Genomic DNA, 26,399 nt, shown 5'->3' on the forward strand with positions numbered 1-26,399 from the left:
GTGGAAGGCACGACATATTTCAAAGACTTAGTAGAAAAAAAAAGAATGCATAATATCTCATTTTTTATATTGATTACATGTTAAAGTTGTTTAATATCTTGGATGTACTGGATTAAATAAAATATCTTGTTATCATTAATGTCACCTGTTTCTTTTTAGTTTTTTTTAATTTTTTTTTTCTTTTGGATTTTTTTTTAACTTTAAAAATATGGCTACTGGAAAATTTTAAATTGTATACGGGGCTCATGTTCTATTTCTTACGGGTGGTGCTGCTATATACAGCTTGTGTAAAGCATAATTTTTGTAATAGTATTTACCATATTACTGGCTTCTTATACATTGATATTTTCTGTTCTATCCTGTTCCATTGCATTTTCATAAGAAATGCCGACTGCAATTCTCTGCAACACAGTGCTCTATGCCCCTTCTCTCTGGGAACGCACTGAGTGGGGCACTGCTCTCCCATATCACAAATGAGAAAACTGAGACTCAATAACCAAAAGAACTTGCCCACTCTCACCCTCCACCCGACTCAGAAGTAGCAGGGTGAGGGGGCTTTGGATGCAGCTATGGTGGCTTCCAAACCCAAGCCCCATCCCACCCCACGCTTCTCACCGCTGCCGGAACTCCTGGAAGAGGATGCGGTTGGGAAAGCCCTGGCGACAGATGCGGATGCCCTCCAGGACCCCGTTACAGCGCAGCTGGTCCAGCACCAGCCGAGGCTCCAGCTTCCCGGCCTGCGGAGAGCAGTGACAGACACGCAAGCTCAGTGGTGGCCACACGGGGGCGCCACGCATCAGACGACAGCCGTCAGGGGAACTCAGCTGGATGGCAGTTCTGGCAGGTCACAAATGGTTGGCAATTTCATGGGGTTCCACCTATAATTCATTGAGAACCTACTACGTGCCAGGCAGAAATGCCTGTCCTGGGGGAGCTCAGAGTCCACTGGGAGAGACCGACAATAAATGAGGTCAAGACATCACTAATCAAGAGGAAGTGTATAGTTCAAGTGGTAGAGCGCGTGCTTAGCATGCATAAGGTCCTGAGTTCAATTCCGAGTACCTCCATTAAAGAAAAAAAAAATCAAACAAATAAACCTAATTACTCCCCTATCCCACAGAAAAAAAGAAAGACATCACTAATCAAATACAAGCCACTATCAATTGTAAAACACACTGATTTCATATACCACCAAGAAAGAAAAAATCTTGTCAATTAAACTCAGACAGGCCACAAATTTTAAGCCACATCACAACTTCAGAGATACTAAAGTGTCAGAAATAAATGTGTCTTAGATTTGATAAATATGGTATCTGAGACATGAGAAAGGACACACACACACACACACACACACACACAGAACCACCAACCCAATAACCACAGCTTCTACTTTCTGAGTCCAATAGAAGCCCAGGCACCTAATTTCGGAGTTTCAACTTCCACTCATGCTAACCCTTTTCCACAGGGCCTATTCCCTGATTTTCTCAACCTGAAAACCTCTTGGTGGCCTGGGATACCAGGCATGGTCTCCTCACACCTACTTGACACCCCCAGCCCCAACAGCCTTCTTTCCATCTCTTACACCTTTCAAGCTCCAAACAACCACTGGGCTTTTGCACAAGCTGTTCTCTGCTTAGAATACCAGTTATCGTTCAGAGCTCAGATCCCACCTCCTCCAGGGAGACTTCCCTGACTTCACTGACTAGATTAATTCTGATGTGACAGTCACCACTCCTACAAATTCAACTGGACATTCAGTGTAAGTGGCTAGTTAAATGTCTGTGCTCCAGATTAGACTGAGAAAATGGGGTTGGCTGTGCTTTCCTCTCTAATGTAGCCCTACTATCTGGCACTTAGTAGGTGTTCAATAAAACATAAGTCCTGTGAAAGAATGAATTTTCCAAAGAGGGCATTGAGCCTGGTAGAGAAAGCAACTTGCTCAAGGTCATGCAGCCAGTCAGAGGTGAGCCTGAGACGAGACATGGCTCCCCAGCCAAGTCCAGTGTCTGGGGCGTAAGGCCATTTTGCCAGAGCCGCATCTGCTTCCCAGGCCGGGTCACTCACCCTCTTCTCGTGGTTGGGGATGATACAGCGCACGAAGCTGGGGTTGGTGTTGCTGAGTGTGGCCATGAGGCGGCTGAGGGACTCCTTGTAGAGCTGTCCCACCGTCCGGAACATGCCTCGGCGGGGGCGGCCACCAGGTGGGACATCCCCCAGGCTGCTCACCTGCTCCAGCCCCACAATGCCCTCCACTGTAGAAGGAGGAAACATATGTAGAGAAAGAATAGGGTCAGGGGTCAGTTGTAGGGAGCTGGACTGGCTGAAGATCAAGGGTCTTACCATGTACAGGACCTGACATTTTACATATGAAACAACTCTCCCAGACTAGTAAGGTAGGTGTCATCAGCCCATTGGACTGACGGACAAACTGAGGCTCAGAAAGATGGAAGATTGTGCCCAAGGCCCCACAGCTTAGGATCTGAAGATCCAGGATCTGAACCCAGGCCATGTGAGTCCTCTTAAACCCTGGCCTCTGACCCATCTTCTCCATTTTCCTTATTAGCAAATGACAATGGTGTCAGCAAAGGTTTGCTCAGCATTCACTCCCTGCCAGGCCCTGCTCAAAGCACTTTACATACATCAGCTTATTTAGAAGCCTATAAAAATCATTCCCATTTTATAGATGAGGAAATCGAGGCACAGAGGGGGGAAAAGTGAGAACCACTGCCATGTTGTATTTTTAGGAACCCGAAACACTGTCATGTGAAAATGTACCCAAGTCTGGCTTTAATCACAATATTTAAAAGAAGGCAAACTGCCTCTATTTTCACCATCTTCCCAGAAAGGCCCGATTTCATGGTAACTTTGTTTCCTCTATTTAGTGGTGTCGTTTCAGCTAGTGAGAAATATCAACTTCTTTGCTGCAAATTCTATGTATTGAATCCTGCCCAGTTTCTCCAGAATCTACAGTTGGGGCAGCTTCTCGTGTCCTGGAAGCCTCCATCCTGAAGGTCACTGGGGGTCAACCAGATAACTTGCTTGGAGGGCAGAGCTTGCGCACAGTTGGGGCTCGGATATGTGGTATTGTTGCTTCCTGGGTTCAGTTGTCCCTCCCACCACCACACTCCGGTTATTATTAAAATGATCATTATCATTCGTTTTCTGTTTCTTTTTCCTTTGTTTTTTGCAGGGGGAGGTAATTAGGTTTGTTTGTTAGTTTGTTTATAGTGGAGGTCCTGGGGATTGAACTCAGGACTTGTGCATGCAAAGCACACGCTCTACCACTAAGCTCTACCCTCCCTCCTGCATTGTCATTTATTAAGTTCTTGGAGCACAGGTAAGAGCTGAGGCTCTGGGTTCAAATCCCAGCTTTGTCTATTCCTGGCTGTGTGACCTCAGGTGGGTGATTTAACCTCTCTGTGCTTCCATTTCCTCGACTACGGTGAGGGTAGGAGTACCCACACCTGCCTGATTGGGTCATCTGGAGGATCCCATGTGTTCATATTGGTAAAAGGGCTTTGCACATTGCATGGCACATAGTACATACTCAGTTAATGCCAGCTGCTATTAGCACAGTTGTTTGCACTTTTATATGCTGTTTGGTTAGAAGAAGGCCTTGTGCTACAAGAGTCTGGAACCTGCTGAGGGAGCTAACAAGGTGGGGAAAGAGGAGGGTAAGACCTCCATATGGGGAGGACAGGGGACAGATATCCAAAACCAGGTTCTGGTCCAAAGGGCCCACCCTCCTCGTCCAGCAAATCTCACCCGTTGATGCACAGCAACACCCACCCCCTGACGGAGAAATGGCAGAGCTGTGCCTCCCTGGAGATCCTGGGGGCGACGGTGGGAAGGAGCCCAGGAAAGAGAACTGCTGCAAGCCCCCGTGCTCTGGGTGTGAGGACAGATTGGGGGGAGGGCAGAGACAGGGGGCGGGAGATGCAAAGGGAGCAGCATCAGAAGAGGAGAGGGAGAGAAGGTGGCAGGAAGGAGAAAAGAAGACAAGGTTATTAGTCAGCAGCACAGAGCAAAGCAGGAGGGGAAACCTGAATGTTAGCCAGGAACGTTTAAAGCCAGGGAGACTGCCCTGTTCATCTTTGTGTCTACCACTGAGCGCATCAATGTTGGCTGAAGGGACAAATGTCCTCTGTGAGAATTTAATGCCAAGGGAAAAAAAGAACTCTCTGTCTAGAGGTTGAGTCTAAATCTGTTTTATTAGGTATCCCTTTTTTGCCCTGGCTGCCAGGAAGCTCAAGGACTAACTCTAGGCTCTCAGCTTGTATTTGCCTCTCTGAAGAGAGCTTGTCTCATCTGGCTTTCCCCCTGGGCTGCCAGAATGCTGGGTATCCAACTCTGGGCTGTCAGGATGCCAGAGAGCAAAGCCATCTCTGGGCTCAGGGCAGCTGTAGGAGAGATTGATGAAAAACTGGTCCCAGTTCCCCACCGCTCTCTGCAACTTGCAGCTCCAGGAATCTGAGCTGGCCGCGTGACTTGCTTTGTTCTGAACTGTGGAGGAATTAACGCTGTGTCTGGTTCCAGTAGGACTCATGAGGCTTTGCCACTTCCACTTTCTCTCCTGGAACCCTTTGAGAGCCAAGTATATATATGGGGTGGAATATGTGAGGGACTGGGGGGCATCATGTGTCCATGAATGGGGCATAGATTTTAAAGAAGCTGAAAGGGGAGATTGTCAGTCTAAAGGAGATGATTCTCAGCAGATTCTGGTTCTGTTACCGAACATCAAACACTGTTTTTTCAACCCCTCTTATGTAAGTTATTTGAGACATTAACACCAAATTTCTCTATCTAAAAGCAGCTTACCCTATCTAGCTGCCCTATGCCCTTTTCCCTCTGAATTCGTTTTGGGAATGACCCATTTTCCTTATTTTTTTCTCCTGTCTAATCACATGGGCTGGCACGTCTACTACTACACTTTTCACTTCAATAAAAGATTAAGGTAAACTGACAGATTCTGGAAACCCGGAATCAGAAAAACCAAGTTACTGGTTCTACCACTTTTATAAAATCATCTCTCAAACCTCCTCTAAGGATGGGAGGCATGGATGCACAAGGCTTTTCTGTCCACCTCTTAGGAGTGTCAGTCTGAAAAGACTGATGGCCAAACTCATATGGGCCTTGTTGGAGCAAGAAAACTCCAAACTAATATCTTGGGTTTTGCTGCTTTTTAATTCTCCTGGAGTCCTGAAGGGAACTGAAAACAAAGACTAAAAGTTGACTAATGTGTAAAACACCACCTGTCTGGGTTCTCTTGTTGTCCTTAATTCTTTTTCAGTAGAATCTCTTGATTTTTTTTTTTTAGAGATCATATGTCACCTACAATGAATACCTTCATCACTTCCTTTTGAATATTCATATACCTATTTCTTTTTCTGGTCTGAGTGCATCAACCAATATCGCCAAAAACGTGTTTCACAGCAGTGTTGACAGTGGGCATCCTTGTCTCGTTTCTGATTAAACAGGAGTGTTTTACCATCGAGTGTGATGCTGGCTTGAGCTATCAATCAATCAATCACTAATTGGAAAAGCTATTGTGAGACTGTCTCTCCTGCTGGCACTAGTTCAGCATCTGAGCAGACAACTCAGGTTCAGAACTCAGCTTGGAACAAAAGCGTTCCTACTGTGGGTGGGGAGAAGGGATGCACAGAGCCTCAGGGAGACCGGACCCGAGGAAGCTGATCCTTACCATCTTTCCAAATCTCTGCAGTTAGCCGGTCTGTGCTCTGGTGAAGCAGGGCTGCGACGTTGTCATTCAGAGGGTCCATGTTTTTCATCAGCCACTCATTGGCCTTGTAGTCGACCTGGATGAAGTCGGGCAGAGGAGGGGGCTGAGATGGTGGGTTCACCAGCTCTCCAGATTCCCCAAGGGGCCTCCCAGAAGCGCTTAGACTCCCGCCCAGCTCTGGGGCTCACCACTCACGTGAGAGCGTTGGTGTCACCTTGTGTCCATATCCTGAACTGCACCCTCCACCAGCAGGGCCCTTTCTCCCTTTATGGATTTCCCTTACCAGGACTCTGCCCACCTCCATGACATCACCCACCATCCCTTCTTTACTTATTCATTCTACACCAGCCACACTGCTCCTCAAACATGAGATCTCATTTCCACCTCAGGATTTTTATCCCTGCCTTTTCCGCCACCTGTGATTCTTTCACCGTGGACTTTTACACGGCTGGCTCCTTCTCCACGGAGTCACAGTCTTGACCCATGGTTCTCTGCACGTGCTCCTGCGACCAGACAGTGGCTCCTGGAGGCCAGGGCCCGAGTCTGACTCATAGCCCAGCACACAACTGGGCACACGTGCAGTCTCAGGCAATGTTTGGGAAGCAAACTGAGCTCTAGAAAGGAACCCACGGGTCTTGTACATGCTATTCCCTCCTCCCAGAGAGCCCTTCCCACCCTCCTCCCGTCCTCTGCTGGCTACATGTTTCTCATCATTTAGACCAGGGATTGGCAAACTATGGCCCTCAGGTCAAATCCAACCTGCCACCTCCTTTTGTAAATAAAGTTTTATTGGAATGCAGCCTTCGTTTCTGTGTGACCTGTGACTTCTTTTGGGCTATAATGGCAGAAATGAGTAATTGTGCCAGAGACTGTCTGGCTTACAGAGCTGAAACTATTTCCAGAAAATATTTGCTGACCCTTGATTTAGACTCTACATCAAGCATTACTGTCCTCTGTGAGAACTTCCCTGGCATATCTATAGTGTCATTTAATCCCCCATTAAAGCACTTATCAGCCTTATAGCCCAGTGATCTGTATTCATCTCCCTCCTAGATAACAAAATTTGTCAGGATGGAATCATGTCTGACTAGGGTCCAGCTTTGCTCAGCACAGGACTGAGCACACAAAAGGCAGATGTTTGCCAAATACGTTAGCAATATGCTCCTAATTCTCCTCCTGGGGAACTCCTATCCATCCCTCAAACCCTACTGCAAATATCCCCTCCTTGAGGAAGTCTTTGCTGATTTCATCAAACAGAGAGTCCTCACTCCTCCTTCCTAGCCCCTGACCTGGCTGTGATTTGTCCCAGTGGACATCAGGTGGCCTCTGCTTTCCCTCTGCACCCTCCATGCATCCTCACTCCCACCCACATGCCCCAAGGCTGGCCCCTACTCCCTACCTTGCCCGCATAGTGCAGGACACTGAAGTCAGCCTGATCCCGCAGGTGCCTTGGCCGCTGGAACTTGGGGTGACCACCTTGCTCTTGGGCCACCTTCTCCACAAAGGACTTGTCTGTGGCCTTTGGAAACCAGCACTCTTCATCCAGCAGGGCCAGGAGTCCAGGGGGGTTAGCCTGCCCATCAACAAAAAGTGGTGGGGGGAAAGAGTAAGTCAGATCCCCAAATATTGGATACTTAGGTTGCTGCTAAATTTGAGGTCATGTGACACTTGGGATCTGCAAGAAAACATGACAACAGTGACAGCTATAGCCCTCGATCGGCCCTTTGATTCGAGCCAGGCCCCGAGGCAGGCATGTTCTGGGTTCCAAACATCTAGGGGCCAAGCAAATCTGTGCCATCTTCCCCTCTAAATTGACGGAGAGGCCCGGCAGGGTGAGGAGCTGGACCCAAGTCACTGGCAGATGCTAGAGGAGACACGTGTGAGCTGTGGGTTGAGAGAAGCCCTGGGCTCACCGGCCGCTCGATGAGGTCGATGCAGGGCTGCAGGTCGAGGCCAAAGTCCAGGAAGGTCCAGGGGATGCCCTCGCGCTGGTACTCCTCCTGCTCCAGGACGAACATGGTGTGGTTGAAGAGCTGCTGCAGCTTCTCGTTGGTGTAGTTGATGCAGAGCTGCTCGAAGGAGTTCAGCTGCGGGAGGGGGAAGGACACATGAGAGATGGGGCAGAGAACACAGAGGGCGGGGACAGGGCCAGCCTGATGGAGCTCTCCAGCCCCCAGCCCCGCATAAGGTACAGACCTGGAAGATCTCGAAGCCAGCAATGTCCAGGATGCCCAGGAAGGAGGCGCCCTGGCGAGGGCTGCGGTCCAACGCTCGGTTGAGGCGCAGGACCAGCCAGCGAAACAGGCGCTCGTAGGTGGCCTTGGCCAGGGCCTCCAGCGCGAAGTCCGCCTGCGAGGAGGGCACACAGTGAGGACCCCGCCTGCACATCGGCAGCCCCAGTCCCTCCCCGAGGGCCAGAGAGGAGACACTGGGTGTGGACGGGGCCCCCTCGTGGTTCATCAAGAATGGTGACATTAACAATGGCAGACCAGGGTGAAGGGTATAGCTCAATGGTAGAGTGCCTGCTTAGCATGCACGAGGTCCTGGGTTCGATTCTCAATACCTCCAGCACCTCCATTAAAAAAAACCCAAAAAACAAAAACCACTACTGAAGCCCTACTGTGCACCAGGCACTGTATGAAGAGCTTGGGGGCATATTAGCTCTTTACTCCTCCCCCAAACCCTTGAACCAATTTCCAGAACGGTTAAGAAGAGCCTGACACCTAGGTTAGAATCCCAGCTCTGCCCCTTAGAGGCTGCGTGGCCTCTGGCATGTGAATAAATCTCTCTGTGCCTCAGGAAATGGATCCTAACAATAGTACCTCAACTGAGAGGGAACCCGGGTCAGTGTGACCCCCAATCTCATATTCCCAACTGTGCCTTCTCTGGCCCAGCGCCAAGGCTGGATTCTGAAAACATCTAGCGTGCTTTCAGATCTCCCCACTCCCACTGCCACTACCTTTGTCTGAGCTGCCATTGCTTGCCTGTGTAGACAAGTGGCCTCCTCGTGTCTCTGCCTCTATTGGTGACCCCTGGACCCAATTCTCCATAGTTGGCAAAGGAATCTTTATACAAGACAAACTGAATCAAGTTGCTCCCTGGCTTAAATCCTCACTGGTCTCCTGCTGCCCTGTGAATAAAACTCACCTCCTTACAGTGGCCTGTAAGACCTTGTGTGATCTGTCTCCTTCCAAACTCTCTGACTGCAGCTTCTACCACCTTCTGCCCCACTCTAGCCTCAATGACCTCCTTAATGTTCCCAACTTGCCAAGCTTGTTCCAGCCCCAGGGCCTTTACATATGCTATTCCCTCTGCCTTAAACCATCTAGGTCTCAACTCAAATGTCACCTCCTCAGAGAGGGCTTTCCTGACTACTCTAATCCTCTCCTTCATAGAAAGTATCCTTATTTATTTATCTTCTTTTATTATCTGATTTGCTACTAGAGCCTGGGCTCCATGAAGGTGTGGTCTTTGCTTCCATGACTACTTTTACTTCCAGCACCTAGACCAGAGTAACCAAACAGACACTCAGCAAAAAAGTTTAAAGAGTGAATAAGAAAAAACTGGCATAAGGCACTTTAAAATCTAGGACCCTCCCTGCACCTGCCGGCCTCCAGCCTCGCCCACCTGTTCCTTGGTCTGTGCTTTCTGCACGTAGTCTCGGCCAACTTTGATGCGGGGGGTGAGCAGGGCGCGGGAGAAATCGGTCACCCCCAGGCCCAGGAGGCGGCAGAGCTTCTGTGCAGCTGAGGGCGAGAGACATCAAGATCCCATCAGCACTGGGAAATGGGGCCAGCATGGATTGGGGAAGAGAGTGCCACCCCCCAACTCTGAGTGGGACAGAAGATGGACCCAGCCTTTCCCACTAGATGCATCACAGGTCCTAAAAGCATGTGTATTCTCTGGCCTAACAATCACCCTCCTGGGACCCCCTGTTGGCAAATAGAAACCTGGATGTGAGCAATGGCTGGACTAGGAGGATGTTTGTCACAGCGCTGTTTATGATGGAGAAAACAGGAAACAACCTGAATGCCCAACAGCTGGGGACTGGTAAGAGAGTCGAGGTTCATTCATTTGAAAAAATGTTCTGCAGTCACTAAATAGTATTATTATAAATAGTTATTATTTAATAAATACTATCAACTATAATATGACTATAAAGTGTATGATTATAAAGTATATATAAATTATTATAAATAATTGTTTATAACTAATAAATAATAATTATAAACGATTATTTTAAATTATTATTTAATAAATAATATCTATAAATATATGTAACAAATACTTAATAAACATTAATATTAAAATTAAATATTAAATGAAATGAAATGAAATATTAATTACTAATTATAAAACTATTGTTTAGTAATTATTATTTAATAAATAGAAATGATAATTATTTAATAAATATGTATTATAAATAATTGCTCAATAATTATTAAATAATTATCACAAATAATTGTTCAATAAATATTTAACAAATATTAATTATAAAACTATCATTTAATAAGTATTATATACACATTATTATTTAATAAATACTTATTATAATTGTTTAATAATTAACAAATAATTAACATAATTATTGTTTACTTAATTATTTAATAAACAATGATACATATTTATTTAATAATTATTTGTTAAATAATAATTATTATAAATTATTACATGGTACACTTAAGATGTGTGTATCTCATGATGTGTATGTTTCACTTCAAATCCAAGAAAGAATTGTAAATAAATACTGGACGCCAGTAAATGACATGCAGGCTGTAGGATGTAAGGGTGAATGACCCCAATACCTGAAATGCACCAGAAAGTAAGATGGATAAACAGAGGATGGAAAGATTTTCCATAAAGCAAGTGTAATAACAATGTCAATGGCAGAATCTAGGCGGTAGGTCTGGGTGGTTCACTATGACTTTGAACTTCTCTGTATGTTTGAAAATGTCCCTATAAAATATTGGGGGGAAAGATCTTGTAATAAAACTTCACTGAAGTGGCCAAACACAATAGAAATCTTTAAAAATGCATCACTTCGGGGGGAGGGTATAGCTCAGTGGTAGAGCACCTGCTTAGCATGCATGAGGTCCTGGGTTCGATCCCCAGTACCTCAATTTAAATAAATAAGTAAATAAATACCTAATTACCTCCCCCCCAAAAATAAAGCTAAACTTAAAAAAAAAGCTAGCACAGACGACGACACTGCCAGTAATAGGACACCTTAACAGAGCTCTCAGCCTTTAGTGGGTTCTTTGCCAGCTGATGAAAATTAAGGGCTGCTTCTCTGATTAACGTTTGCAAAGGCAGAAAATGAAATACACAGAATCTTAAAGGAGATTAATTATACTAGCAATCAGTTCTCCCCAACAGACCCCAGATGAAGAAACCCCAGTAGCTATTTCCATTTGGATTTTAAAAAGAGGAACATCAACTATACTTCTGCTTTTGAAAAGCAAAAAATAAAAAATTAAAAGGTCCATGCGTGCAGAGCACAGAGGCCAGGAGGAGATACGCCCAGCGCTAACGGAGGTTCCCCATCAGCTGGGAGGGGCGAGGACGACAGAGGATCCCGCTGTTCCCCCTCCACCTCGTTTTGGCTCACTGGTGGTGTTCACATTTTCAGCAGAGCTCATACTTCTTATAATCAAGAAAAGAGTGGAAGATGTTCCTTTGATAAGGACTCAGCAGAGGGCAGGAAATCCACCAGCAGAGGACAGGAGTGGTCCTGGGTTGGAGACAGGTCTGGCTGGGGAGGGGTGCTCTCTACGTGGCGGGAGGGGCAGCAGGAAGGTGGCGGTACCTGTGTTGTCAGGCATGGAGGCTTGGTCGGTGTTTCGCTCTCTTTTCAGGACGATGTTGCCAAACTGGAGAACTGCAGAGACCATCCGCAGCATGGCTAAGGGGCAGCAGAGAGAGAAAGAGATCACGCGTGGCTCCGGACCCTGATGTGTGGTCTTAACCACCCCCTTAGAAATCTAGCTTAAAAATCCAATGTTGGGGAGGGGTGGGTAGAGTGCATGCTTAGCGTGCACAAGGTCCTGGGTTCAACTTCCAGTACCTCAATTTAAAAGGAAAAAAACCCCGATGTCAAATCAAACCACCGCCTGACCCTGGGCAGGTGCTTTTTCTTTAATTTTTTTTGCAGGGGGTAGGTAATTAGTTTTTTTTTTTAAATCGGAGGTACTTTTTAAAATGATACAAATGAATTTATTTACAAAACAGAAACAGACTTAACAGACACAGAAAACAAATTTATGTTTACCAAAGGGGAAAGGAAGGAGGGATAAATTAGGAGTTTGGGATTAGCAGACACAAACTATTATATATAATATAGATAACCAACAGGGTCCTGCTGTATAGCACAAGGAACTACATTCAATATCTTCTTCTTAAACTGAAGTACAGTCAGTTACAATGTGTGAATTTCTGATGTACAGCATAATGTCCCAGTCATGCATTTATTTACATATATTTGTTTTCATATTTTTTCATTAAAGATTATTACAAGATATTATCTTGTAATATCCTATAATGAGAAAGAATATAAAAAAGAATACACATATGTATAACTGAGTCACTTTGCTGTACACCAGAAACTAACACAACACAGTAAATCAAATATACTTCAATTTAAAAAAAAAAAAGGCAGAGGATTGCCTCGTGGGACCTCAATTGAGTCTGCACTGGGCAAGTCAAAACTTTCACCCTTTTGTGAATGACCACATTGACCACAAAAGCACCAGGATTATTGATTTGGGAGTTACAAATACAGTTAGTGTGCATGAGAATTCTCAAATGGGGAAGTCGCAAATCAAGATGTACTGTATTTGCTTGTCTGTGCAGAATCGAGAAATCTCACCCTAACTGGGTGATGCTGCCCCCGAGAGGATGTCTCAGGAACTTGCAGGGATTGTTGGCACAGTGATGGGGGCCACCAGGCAAGGTATTGGGGTGTGTTTCTGGATGTCACAGAGACTGGGCAGGTGGGGACCAGAAGATCCATCAAGATCATAACTCCTTGTGGAAAGTATCTTCTAATCGTGTCCTCCGCATACAGTAAGCAATCCATAAATGTGTTCATGAATGAACTTAAGCTTGCCTCTTTGGGGGAAAGAATTCCTTCTATGTCCCCACTACTTCTGGGATTCAGTCTAACCCCTTATCAGGGTCTTAGGCACCGTGTCCCCAACTCTCCCACCTACTCCAGTTTGGGGACCCCTCACTCACTCCAAGAAGCCATGCCGATCTCCTTCCATTTCCGCCAACAGGTGACACTCTCTTGCCCCCTGGCCTTTGCCCTGACAGTTCCCTCTACCAAGAGGCTGTCCAGCACCATCTACACCTGCTTAATTCTTGACCGTCAGAGCTCAGCCAACAGCCACCTCCGCCAGCAGCTGCCCCAACCCTTCCAAGACCCCCATGACACATCGTTACTGCTCTAGGACCTCCCAGCTGTCACTCTTCCATGGGATCAACTTTAATTTGTGCATTTGTATCCTGTGACGCTCCCTGGGGCTCAGCACTCCAGGGGAAAGGGGCTTGTTCTGTCTTGGTCATGGTTAGCTTGGCGGCCCCAGGCTGCAGGGGTCTGGCCCAAAGACTCCATCAAGTGTCGACTGAATCAATAGACTAAAGATGAACGGCAAGGAGTTCACTAGTCGGGGTACATTATTAAACAGTGGGAGTTTGCTGTGTGGCCTTGGGCATGCCGGGGAGCCTCCTGGGCCTCGGTTTCCCAGCTGGACAGTGGGAGGGGCTGGGCTCATCCGTCTCCGTTTCTACCTGTTTGGGGGGGTCAGGGGCTGGGTGGACCAGGACAGCGGAGAGTCCTGGAAATATTGGTTTTGATGGGGGTGGGGCAGGGAAGCACCTTCCGAAAGAAATAAATGACATCTCCTTATAGACCCATAACTGGCATAATCACCCCTAACAAACTGAGTGGCCGTTCATCCTTAACCTCAGCTCAGATGCCGCCCAGACTCGAGTTCCCCTAGTGACCTTTAAAATGGCCTTTTACAGTTGGCTGAGGAACCTGCATTGGTGCCAAGCATCCGGGTGAGTCTGACGCTGAGGACTTGGCAGTCAGCCCTCGCGGGTGACTTCAGACCAGCCGACGACAGTGAACAAGTCCCAGCCTGCGCTGGCGTTGGCAGAGGCGTGGGGCTAGTCGTGCTGCGATGGCCTCAAGTGAGCAGGAGCTCGCCTCCCTGTGTGCCAGGCTCTCTGCTCAACCCCTCAGGGTGTCACTGACGGTGCCAACGCGGACAGAGATGGGAAGTGGGGAGGGAGATGGAGGTCCTGCCTCCACTGGCCCCCGAAGCTCTCTGCCCCCAGGCTTCCCACAGGTGACCCAGAGGCGCCCTCTTGCCTCCCTGGGAACGGATCACCGGTCAGCTTTGGAGTCAGTCCCGGGTTCCACCGCCTCTTTGCAGTGAGTCCTAAGGCAGACATCCCACCTCCCTGGACCTCCGTCTCTTCTTTTGTCAAAAGGAGAGTCTAGGAAAAGGTGACCGGCTGACTCCACTCTTCGCAAGTGAAACACAAACTAAAACTGTTATGAGACCCCATCCACCTGCCGCACCAGCAAAAGCAAAAAAGCTCACGACAGTGGTTGCTGGCTTGCGCGTGGGGAAACAGGTGCACCGGATATCTGGTTGGCGAAACTGGAAACTAGCGCCACCTTCTGGACGGCGATGAGGTCGATTCAATACAATTTAAAAAACAGTCGGGGTTGGGGGAAGGGAAAGGAAGTGGTTAGAGACGAAAGCCAAGAAGTTATCAGCTGATAATTGTTGGATCTGGTGCCAGGTGCCCGGGGGTGTTCGTTACCCTCTGCTCTCTACTTGCATACGTGTTTGAAAATTTCCGTGATAAAAAGATAAGAATCAAAATTATTCAGCAATAAAAAGGAAAGAAGCCCGGATACTTGCTACTATATGGATCAACCTTCACACTATCACCCCGAGTGAAGGAAGTCAGCCGCAAAGGATGACGTACTGTATGATTCCATTGATCTGAAAGGTCCAGGATAAGCAAATCCTTAGAGACAGGAAGCAGAGCTGTGGTTCCCAGGGACCAGCAGTAGAAACTGGCAGGTGATGGCAAAGCCGTGCAAGTTATCCTCTAGGGCCACTGAAAATATTCTAAATTGTGATTGTGCTGATGGCTGCACAACTCTGTGATGGTACTAGAAGCCACTGACTTGCACAGTTTAACGAAGTGAATGTTATGGTATGTGACTGAAATCTCAATAAAACTGTTGACTGTTGGTGGGAATGTAATTTGGTGAAGCCACTATGGAGAACAGTATGGAGGTTCCTTAAGAAACTAAAAATAGAGTTACCATGTGATCCAGCAACCCCACTCCTGGGCATATATCTGGGAAAAAACTCTAACTTTAAAAGACAAAAGCCCCCATGTTCACAGCAGCACTATTTACAATAGCAAAGACATAGAAGCAAACTAAATGTCCATCGATAGATGAATGGATAAAGAAGCTGTGGTGTATATATATATCACTCAGCCATAAAAAGAATGAAACAATGCCATTTGCAGATAAATGGATGGACCTACAGATTATCATAGTGAGTGAACTCAGAGAAAGACAAACACCATATGATATCACTTACACGTGGTAAAAAATGATACAAATAAACTTATCTACAAAACAGAAATAGATTCACAGACATAGAAAACAAACCTATGGTTACCAAAGGGGAAAGGGGAAGAGGGATAAATTGGGAATTTGGGATGAATGCATACACACTACTATATCTAAAAGAGATAAACAACAAGGACCTACTGTATAGCACAGGAAACTATATTCAATAGCTTGTACAAACCTATAATGGAAAAGAATCTGAAAAAGCATACATATATATGTATAACTGTATCAGTTTGCTGTACACCTGAAGCATTGTAAGTCAACTACACTTCAATTTAAAAAATTTTTAAAGCTGTTACATTTCTGTTAAAGCTGGGAAAAAAACAAAAATTGCACCACTCCTTGGACTCAGCATTTCGTTACTAAGAACTGATGCTACAGTTCTGTTCACCCAGGAGCACAAAGACCTACCTACAAGGATGGTCTTGACACCTTTCTTTGTGGGGGGAGGGGAGTTCATTCCAACAGCAATGGGATGTAGTCACCCTAAGGGTGTGTCTGCAAGGGACAGGGATCAGTTACAAGAATTACAGTTAGGGGGGAGGGTACAGCTCAGTGGCAGAGCGAGTGCTTAGTAAGCAAAAGGTCCTGGGTTCAAAACCCAGTCCCTCCATTGAAAAAAAAAATCACAGTTCATCTAAACTGGGAAATTTCATACAACCGCCAAAAAGACTGAAGTTCACCTATTCATACAAAAACAGAATAATTGCCAAAACCTACCATTTGGTGGGAAAAGTGGGGGGAAAACACAATAGTATGGGGGTGATGAGCTGACATTTTAGCCCAGTGCTGCCCAGGGCCTAGGCCAGGCTGGGGGGTGGGGCCTGATGGGCCAGATGTTTTCACCATTAGTTGGTGCATCTGCTACGGTCCTGGGAGGAAGGTCGGTGCGGGTGGGGGGCTGGGCACATCTGGAGCAACCACTGTGCGGGAACTTTTCAATCAGAAGAGAAATATCGTAACATTTTTATCAACAGTAGGGCTGAAAATCAACAGTAGGGCTGGAAAAGAACCTATAATGTGTGTCTTTTCTTTTTACCTTACATGTCTAAAATATTTCTGGAAGGCCAGGCAGGAAGCTTAACAGTGGAAAACCAGGGCCCGCAAGAGCCTCAGATGCCTCAGATTTCACGCGAGGACCTTTGATCATATTCAGGTTACATCACTACATGCATGCTTCAGAATTTTTCCTTTGAGATTGCCAAATTCGGAGCTGCTGCCCACCACACAGCAAGGCAGCCCCCCAGGGAAGTTTTCTGAAGGTGACCTGTGTCAGGAGGTCAGGCGGGACCCAGGCCCCCACTGTAGCCTCCATCTGAGTTTGTTTGTCAGTTGCCCAGGAGGACAGGAAGGCGGAGCGGTTACGCAACTGTGGTTGGGAAATCCAGCAGGGAGGCCGGAGACCCTGTGTCAATATGCCCCAGGAGACTGGCCTGTTTGCAGCCGGGGTGGACAGCCAAGCTGGCACTGGGTCTCCAGCCTTCGTCATTGGCCCGGGAGCCAACAATAGCTCCCAGGGCCTCCCGCAGCGCCGGAGAATGAGATCCAGTCCCGGCCCCTGCTCGGCCCTGCTCAGGGTCTTTCTCTACCGGACTGGTGAAAGGAATCACAGTTCATCCAGACAATGAAATGCCAGGCAGCCACAGAAAAGACTGAGGTCTGCCTCTACGCGCATGTTACGGGTTCAGTCATGCTCCCTTACTGTCCCCAAAATGATATATTGAAGTCTGAACCCCCAGGACCTCTCGGAATGTGACCTGATTTGGGTATCGGGTTGTTGCAGATGTAATTGTTCAAGTTAAGATGAAGTCACACGGGAGTAGGGTAGCCCCTAATATGATGGGTGTCCTATAAACGGGATATTTGCACACAGACACGTACACGGAGGCAGGTGATGCTTCTACAAGCTAGAGAATGCCAAAGATGGCCAGGAAATCACCCGAAGTTACAGGAGAGGAAACGAACAGATTCTCCCAGGACCAACCAACCCTGCCAACACCCCAATCTCAGACTTCTGGCCTCCAGAACTGGGAGACAATTTCTGCTGTTTAAGGTTTCTGGTGTTTTGTTAAGGTGGCCCTAGCAAATGGATACAGTGTTGCAACAGAACTACTGTGAAAACACAGTTTGGTGAGAAAGGTGGGAGGCCACGCAGCATAACCTGTGATGATGACCTGGGTATTTCAGCCCAGTGCCCTCGAGCCCAGACCAAACAGGGCTGACCCAGGGCCAGGGTCTTCCCTCCACCTTCATTTCAGCCTCCTCCTGGCCTCCAGTGCATCCTTCACCGGCCCAGAGCTGCTCCTCCACTGCTCCCAGCCCTCCTATGGCTCCCCAGTGCCTTCAGGACAAAGTCCCAGGCCCCTAGGCTGGCATTTGAGGCCCCACCTGCCTCTGCAGCTCCATCTCCCCATACCCCTCAGTCACCCACCAGTTAAATCCATTCAAGAAGTTCCTCAGACATGCCACACCTTTCCTGCCTCAGGGCCTTTGCACATATGGTTCCCTCTGCCTAGAACACTCTTCCCCATATCACCAGTGCTCACTCCCTCAGCTCTCCAGGGTTTTGCTTGACTGAACACTGCCATCTCAGTGTGTCCTTCCTGATCCCCTACTTAAAGCTCTACCTTCCTCCCTCCTCCATTCCGTTTTAGTTTTCAAACGGAGAAATGAATGGCCAGGTCCCCTGCCTACCTATGTGGGGTCCACCCCTACCCTTCGCTGGGGGCTCAGAGCTTACTCACAGGTGATTTCCTCATGGGTGAATCCCAGGACCCGCAGGGACTCCAGCGTCTCCTGGAAGAGCTCGCGCTCCTGGCCAGGAGAGGACGACGGCCCATTGGTCAGGAAGCGGTAGTGGGAGAATGGCTCTAGGAGAAGGTCAGCTGTAGGGGAAACAGGTGAAGGCCAAGGTCGAGAGTGAGCTGTAGAGTCAGACTTACTTCCAGGCTTCCCTGGGACAAGCATCACTTCCCCACTAGGAACCTCGGTCTCTTCCTCTGTCAAGGGAGTGAGGATGTTTTCTTCACAGGTTTGGTGGGAAGGGCCAGGCATGACATGGGTACTTAGCACATACTAGACCTTTCCTCTTCCCTCCTTCCATATTGATTCTCAAGTCACAGAATTGCCTAGAGCAGACAGGAGCCGCCCACTGGCAGAAGCAACAGGGTTGCGGCTGCCCGAGTTAGCAGAAGCCACGGGACAGCAGGGGTCATTGGCAGTTGGCATGTGGGTTCGGAAGCCACCGTCAGCGGGCGGCTGGGTGCAAAGGGGTCAGGAGGCGGCCGGAGCTACAAAGCTGAAGAAGCCAGAACAAGATGGGGCGGGGGTGGGGAGCACTGTAAAGGAGAGAGCCTCAGGGTGTTTCCAGAGCCAAAGGGCAGGAGGAGTGCAGAGCAGGAGACAGGAGGAAACCTCAGGCAGGAACCAGGAGGCAGTAGGTGCTTAGAAGCCACACAAACCACGATCATCAGGAACCCCAAGGTGGCAAAGCTGGAGTCATCACAACACCCGCTGGAGGAAGCAGAGCCCCGGAGTTTCAGCAGAGAAGTGAGGGTGAGCGGGAGCCACGTGGCCACGGAGCTGGTGTGAGCAAGACTCAGAAGACAGCAGCGGGAACCAGAGGGCAGCAGAGTCTGGGCAGGCAGCCCGGGCCTGGGGGTGGCAGGAGTCGGCTTGGCAAAAGTCGGGAGGCGGCAGAAACCAGGGGCAGCGGGGTCCAGGAGGCAACAGAATCCACTACCCAGCAGTAGCCTGATATAAAGCAGGTGCTCGACAGAGGTTAGTGCCTCCCACCTCCTCCTCCCCGGGCGCCCACCAGGTCTCGCACCCAGTACCCCACTCCTGTCCCCCCAGGGAGCCACTGGACACTGACCCTTGAGCTGCTCTCCAGCGCCTCCCAGCAGCTGGTAGAATATGTGGAAGCTGCATTCGTCCTTGGCCTGGCGGATGGCCCGCGACTTCTCCAGCAGGTCTGGACGGGGGCAAGTCAAGGTGCCACAGGGGAGGGGACCCCACCTGCTCTCCCCAAGGAACAGTGGAGTAGCTCACAGCCCAGGCCTGCAATCTGGCCACTTACTGGACCAGTGGCCTTGGACATGTGACATTTAAGCATTTGTGCCTCAGTTTCCTCATCTGGGCAAGGGGCTTGATAATAACACCCATGAACAAAGTGTGGTGGAGGTAAATCAGTTATATGTCAAACACCGGAGCCCTGCAGTAAGAATGCGTCCTGCCATCATGACCTTCCCAGCTTCAGCTTCCCGGTACGGATACTGGGGCTCTCAGCTGCCCCCTTCTAGGAAAGCCACATGGCACATTTACACACTAAAAATTGGCAAGATGCCTTAAAGGAACATAAATCACCTGATAATTCGGGTCCCACACTGAGGGGCCACTGAGCACATATTTTGCACAACTCTCATCATGCAGACCTGCCTAGGGGAGCCTTGCCTAAGAGGGACTGCAAACCACTGATCAAAAACCCTGGAGTGCTAACTTGCTCAAATGAGACAGGGAGGACCAGAGGGAGAGGATCTCACAGGGCAGGGTGGGATGGGGGGAGCACGCACAACCTGGGCGACCCTGGGTGATGACTGCCCTGAGCCTCGGTTTCCTCTTCTGTGAAATGGGATGATAACAGCCCCTGCCTCACAGGGTTACAGAGAAGAGGAGCTGAGAGAACACAGGGAGAGTTCTTGGGACAGCGCCGGGCACATAGTAAACACTCAAGAAACATCGGTCAAGCTGACACTGGCGCTGAGGGGTCAGGCTGAGCCCAGGATCCATCTGTTTGACCCAGAAGTGGCACCTTCCCCGTGAACATCAATCCATAGGCTGGTATTGGCCCTGAGGCTGAGACAGCTGGGCATGAGAGCTGTGGGCATGGCAGTCCCAACTGGATGGGGAGCATGGGAAGTTAACATACGGAAGCAGGCAGAGAGGACCAATGGGACTATGAGGCTGTGGGAACCACAGGGTCAGAGGAGGCGGGAGGCGGCAGGATACACGGAGCAAGAAGAGCTGTGAGCCCTAAGCAGCTGTGGGAGCAGGAACTGTGATGCGGAGGAGTGATGACCACAGGAACAGTGGGGAGCAGGAGCCGGTGGCTGCAGGGGACATGAGGCCATGAGCCCAGGGCAGCAGTTACCAGGCAGCAGCTGAGTCCAGGGGGCCCAGCTGCTTGACGGAGAGATGCCCATTTCCTTACTCCCCGAGCACTCCTACGAATACCCTTGTACCCACACACTGCTGCCCAACCTCCCCAGATGATGAGGGGCAGAGTTTCTCAGACACCCCAGGGATGGGGATATGATTTACAATGAATATCGTTCACATTGCAGTCACTAATTATTCCTCAACAATATTAACATTAGAATATTATAATGTTATAATCACAGTGCTGACTTTAATCATTAATTTCTAATAATAATAGCTGGTTCTTGAGTGTTTACAATGTGGCAGGGCTGTGCTGAGACTTTGATTCACAGTGTCCTTCAGACCCTTCGAGGGTAGGTTCTGTGATTCTACCCCTTCTTTTTAAAATTTTTTAAAAAAATATCTTCACATGCATTTTATTTTTATTTTGGGGGTTTTTTGGGGAGGGTAATTAGGTTTATTTATTTACATGTTTTTTAATGGAGGTACTAGGGATTGAACCCAGGACCTTGTGCATGCTAAGCACATACTCTACCTCTGAGCTAAACCCTCCCCTAGCTGTCCCCTTCTAAAGATGGGGAAACTGAGGCACAGAGAGGTCAAATCACATGCCCAAGGTCCCACAGTCCCAAAGCAGAGCTGGGATGCCAACCCCAGTCCGTGTGATTTCTTTGCTCATTCTCTTAAGTCCTGCGCTTCGGGAGCATCTGTATTTTTATCTTTTCAGTTCCTACTGAGCATGCATACCGCCTGCACAGAAATGGGCTGACATGGAGACTGTCGGCCCTTGGCTGGTGTCTGGGAATCTGAATTTCAGGAGGGTTCATAGCATTCCCAGGCTGACACGAAGGGCTTTCCTGCATCAAAACTGTGCAAACAACACGGTTTCTGCAGAACACCTGCCTTCCTTCAGGGAGCCTGGAATTTGGGTACATGCCAGGAAGAGGGTGCCTCTGTGATCAGCCCCCAGTATAAATCCGGGGAGCTGAGTCTCGGATGAGCATTCCCGGTAGAAAACATTTCACACGTGTTCTCACACCTGGGAGTTAAGCATGTCCCATGTGACCGTAGGGCGTGAGGATTCTGGAACCTGGTGCTGGCTCCCCACACTTGACCCCACGCGCCTTCCCTTTTTGTTGACTGTGCTCTGCGTCCTTTCCCTGTAGTAAGGCAGAGCCGACTCTCCTCCCAAAAGCAAGGCAGTGCTGTCCTTCTCATCAAAGCGATGGGAGCCCCCGCCCTCCTCCCTCCACATGGAGAGGCTGCGTCTGTCCTTCCTGAGATTCTATGACCCCTCCCCTTCTGCAGCGAGGGAAGCTGAGGCATGGTTTCTGAGCAGCAGGGAGCCAGGCTCCCTGCTGGTGTGGACGCCTGTTTTCTCTAAGCGGTGAGATCCCAAGGGCCCCTGCCCTTGGCCGCCACCCCTTGTACCCCTCTCCCCAGGCTCCCCTCCGGACTGTGAGAGGATACAGGTCTCAATGTTGGCGCCCACGATGTACCCCGCAACGTCGAAGTTGATGCGGATGAATTTGCCCTGTGAGAGAAGGCGGGAAGGGCTTAGCTGAGCCTGAAGTGCACTGCCAACCCACAGTCAGCCTTCCCGGAGCCAGGGCTGCCTCTCAACTGTTTCCCTCCCCACGAACCTCACTGCAGTCACAGGGTTCTGGGGATGGGGGCTTCCTGGAGAATTCAAGGTCCAGGCCCCTTGACCACTTCCCTCAGGACCCAGGTCTCCAGCCCCTTCATCCCTCAGACCCAAGAGCCCCGGCCTCCAGTCCTCTCCTCCCTCAACAGACGCACTCATCCTGCCTCCCCTCAACCAGGATACTCCCAGCTTCTGCTCCACAGACACGCCGCATGGACCGCCTGCCCCCAGCACTCACGAAGCGGGAGGAGTTGTCATTCTTCACAGTCTTGGCATTGCCAAAGGCCTCCAGGATGGGGTTAGCCTGAAGAAGCTGCCGCTCCAGCTCACCCTGGGGATGGCGCATCAGTGAGTACCTGGGCCAGGGGGGAGGGGACGGGCTGGCCTAGCTCTGGGGGTTTGTGTCACTGCTGGCTGAGTGTGCATGAAGGGCCTTTGTGTGTCTGGGTGTGTGCTTGCTTTCCTGCACCTGGGTTGTGCCCTTCAGTTGATCGTAAAGGGAACCAGGAAACATCTCCAAGTCACATGGTTGAGTGGAAACCAAACCAAACAAAAAGCAAGTTGCGGAACAACACCTACAATGTGATCTGATCCCATTGATAAAAAATGAAATGAGAAGAAAAAAAACACCACAAAACAAGACTCCCATTTCTACAGGTATAGATACATAGTTGTAAACATTTAGAGAAAGGTCTGCAAGGATACACATCAAACTGTCAACAATGTAAGCCACTCCAAGGAAGGAGGACTGAGAAAAGGAAAAAGGAATTTCACTTTATCTGATTTGTAGTTGTTGTTGTTGCCGCAGTGAATATGGACTCATGTACCACTTGTGGAATTCATTAAAGAAGAATCTATACAACCTATGTAAAGTGCTTCAAACTGGTGTATAGTAGGTGTTCAAGAAATAGGAGTTTCCTTCCCCAACCAGGCTGACCCATGGGTAGGGATCTCACTCTGAACTTCCTCATAGCCACCTCAGTGTCAGAACCAGAACACAGTAGGCACTCAGTAAATGGCAATCCCCTTCCCCTCCTTCCCAGCCAAGCTCTTAAAGGCATCAACTATTTCTTTAAATGCCCTGTAAGCCCCTCAGATGTTAGCTTGGGCTGGGTGTACACTGTAGGCCTATAATAAATGGCAGTGTTCGTCTGCAGCTTGCGTGAATTCATGGTGTCTACGGGCCCTGTCTAGGCACATTTAGCAGATCAGCAATAAATGGTAGTTTTGGCCTCTGGGCTGTTTCATGTTGGGGTCTGGGGCCCATCTGCATATACATGATAGGGCTAACATAACCGGCTGTGCAGGCCAGGACTGCACACATGTAGTAAGACCATACAAAACAGCAGCATGGGCCCTGGGTGTGTGCACAAGGTAGGACTGCATTACATGACAGTGTAAGGCCCAGTGTCCACGTAGTAGGACCACCTTAAGTGGCAGTGTGGCTCCCTGCCAGGAGTGACCATCAGTGCCTGGGGCCCAGTCTGCCAGGAAGACCTTGGGCTGGGGTGACTCAGATGTTACCCATGACTCAAGGTGATTCTTTGCTACTCACATAAGACACGGTGCTGATGGAGGCCTGAGGAAGTCACGGAAGACCAGACACGGACCAGGACACGGACCAGGACACAGCACATGGAACGTGGACAGACACACAGGTGAACTGGCAGTCTTGGGGGGTGTGTGGGGCAGGGGGAGAGACGAGGGACCATAGTGCCGGGGTTTGAATCTATTTTGGCCCTTCCTGGGGGTGTGGTCTCTGAGCCCCACTTCACCCTAGTTGTGACTTCGGTTTCTCATTTTAAACACAGGAAAACAACATCCACCTCATTGGAGTATTAAGGTAATGTGAGCAAGGGGAATAGCACTTTATAAATGCTCACTTAGAAAGGAAACGTGGGCATGGCAGGAACCTAAGTCAGACCAGACACACGGTGGGTGCTCAGAAATGTAAGCACCTACTATGTGTCAGGAGCTGTTCTAAGGGCCAATGAGGACAAAAACTGGCCCTTGCATTTTTTTTTTTTTTTTGCCTGGCCTGCCTCTGCTCCCAGGACTATATCAAACACATAGTAGGGACACAGGGAGTTATTGGGAGAAGCAGAACCTGAGATGGAGGGGGCATTGCTGGTGGCAGGGTCCAGAGTGTGCTCCAAAGCAGGTCACTTACCGGAACACCAGGCTCCTTCCTGCCCTTCGGTGATGATGCTACATGGGCGAGGTACTGGATGACCTTCTTGGTGTTTTCTGTCTTCCCAGCCCCAGACTCCCCGCTATGGGGGGACAAAGGAAAGCAAAAGTCGTCAGCAAGGTCACCAGGTTAGCCCTGCCCATTCCAAGCAGAATCACACCCAGCCAGGACCCCACCTCCTCCAGGAAGTCCTTCGGGATTACTCACGTGCAGAGAATGGATTGGTCCTCACGATCTGTAGGGGACAGAAGGGGACATGTCACCTGGGAGAATCCCTCCAACAGGATGCTGGCCCCTTATGCTGGCCACACCCTTTTCAAAATTCTTCCCAAGGGCTAAGGAAGAGCTTGGGTTTTGATATGTGACCTTCCCAGATTCTAAGACTGGACCCTGCCTCAGCCGCTTGCTTGCTGCTTTGTGATCATGGGAACAACTGACTGAACATTCCAACTGAACAGAATGGAATTTATTCAACACACTTCTATTTGTGCCCTGGCCATGTGCTGCCTTGTGCTGAGCATTGTGAGATTCAAAGACATGAGTGAGACATGAGTCCCATTTTTCAGATGGGGAAGGTAAGGCACAGAACACCTCAGAGACTAGCCCAAGATCACACAGCAAGGCAGGGAGATGGCTGGGCCTTGAACCCAGGTCCGTATGGCTCCCAAACCAGGCTTCTAACTGAGGTCCTATTGAATGCAGCTCTCTCTCTGGCTTAAAACTACCCAGAGGTCTCCTGCCATGCTTAAAAACCATCCACCCTTTCATCATGGCCTCCAAACCCATCTGCACCATCTTCAGCTCTGTTCCTTTCCCCAGCCTCACAGGCCTCCTTTCTGTCTCTCAAACATCTCCAGCCCGATCCTACCACAGGGTCTTTGCACTGGCTGTGCCCTCTGCCTGGAATGCTCTTTCTCAGCTTCCTCATCCTTTAGGTCTGAGCTGAAATACAGCACCTCTTCTGAGAAGCCTTCTGGCCCTTGACCCCTCCCCTCAGTCATTTCTATGACTTTAGACCAGGGTTTCTCAATCCTGGCTCTCCTGACATTTGGGGTTGGATGATTCTTTGCAGTGGGGATCATCCTATGTGCTGTAGCATATTTAGCAGCACCCCTGGGCTCTAACACTAGGTGCTAGTAGGACCCCCTCCCTGGTTGTGACAATTAAAAATGTCTCCAGACATTGCAAATGTCAGATCATCTTCACTTTGGGTTTATATGCTTTGTGTTCCCCACTCAAGCAGAAGCTCCATGAGGGTAGGGACCTTGGCAATTCCCACAGCCATCAGTGCCTGACACTTGGTAGGTGGTTAGTGTGCACTTGGTGAAGGGCTGTGTCGGGCTAGGGTGAGCATTGGAGGAGACAGAGGGGCCGGAGCTGTGCTCTGAGCCCTCAGGTTGGTCAGATGACCCACCAATGAGCCGTCAGTCACCATCACTACCATTTTGTGGCCTGTTTTGTATCCAGGGCTGAGCTCTGAGATCCAGGATCTCACTCTTACGCCTTTGAATCTCACATGTTCAGCACAAGGCGGTACACAATCAGGGCTCAAATTGAAGTGTGTTGAATGAATTCCATTCTGTTCAATGGAAGTTGATTCTCTCTGTTTTACAGGTGAGGCTCAGAGAGGGACAGCTGCTTTCCCAGGGTCATGCAGCAAGTAAGAGGCTAAGTTGGGGTCAGGTATTAGAATCCAGGAGGGTCATACGTCAAAGCTCCCAGCGCTCAGCCCAGGATGAGGACACAATACACAGAGTGAGCTACAGGGAGGCAGCGGTCAAGAGCCCTGGGTTCAAATCCCACCGCAGCCCCTCCACCCACCAGTGGGACCGTGGACAGTGACTTCACTGCTCTGAGCTTCAGTTTCCCCATCTGGACTTCAGGGACAATGGGCACACCTGCTTTATTGGGTTGCTGTGACATTCAGTGTGTTGATCCATGAAAAGTGCTTGATACAGAGTAGGCCCTCACCCTTATTTTCTTGTATATTTAGTCC

General features: G+C 49.1%; 1 protein-coding gene across 3 annotated transcripts in view; it reads right to left on the reverse strand.

The window, feature by feature from the left end:
- MYH14 (myosin heavy chain 14) overlaps positions 1–26,399 on the reverse strand; it is a 74,807-nt gene that overhangs the window by 37,552 nt on the left and 10,856 nt on the right. For all 3 annotated transcript variants that reach the window (XM_072968552.1, XM_015242796.2, XM_072968554.1), the window contains exons 4-18: positions 24,611–24,638; positions 24,383–24,485; positions 23,768–23,791; positions 22,451–22,543; positions 22,038–22,101; positions 19,285–19,383; positions 18,155–18,295; positions 11,547–11,642; positions 9,368–9,486; positions 7,937–8,089; positions 7,654–7,827; positions 7,140–7,313; positions 5,702–5,816; positions 2,065–2,252; positions 616–737 (exon numbers count right to left, since the gene is read on the reverse strand). In XM_072968552.1, the coding sequence (XP_072824653.1) occupies positions 616–737; positions 2,065–2,252; positions 5,702–5,816; positions 7,140–7,313; positions 7,654–7,827; positions 7,937–8,089; positions 9,368–9,486; positions 11,547–11,642; positions 18,155–18,295; positions 19,285–19,383; positions 22,038–22,101; positions 22,451–22,543; positions 23,768–23,791; positions 24,383–24,485; positions 24,611–24,638 (1,693 nt within the window). The remainder of the gene's footprint in view (positions 1–615; positions 738–2,064; positions 2,253–5,701; positions 5,817–7,139; positions 7,314–7,653; positions 7,828–7,936; positions 8,090–9,367; positions 9,487–11,546; positions 11,643–18,154; positions 18,296–19,284; positions 19,384–22,037; positions 22,102–22,450; positions 22,544–23,767; positions 23,792–24,382; positions 24,486–24,610; positions 24,639–26,399) is intronic.

Source organism: Vicugna pacos, chromosome 9 (assembly GCF_048564905.1).
Source record: "Vicugna pacos chromosome 9, VicPac4, whole genome shotgun sequence".
Classification (NCBI taxonomy): domain Eukaryota; kingdom Metazoa; phylum Chordata; class Mammalia; order Artiodactyla; family Camelidae; genus Vicugna; species Vicugna pacos.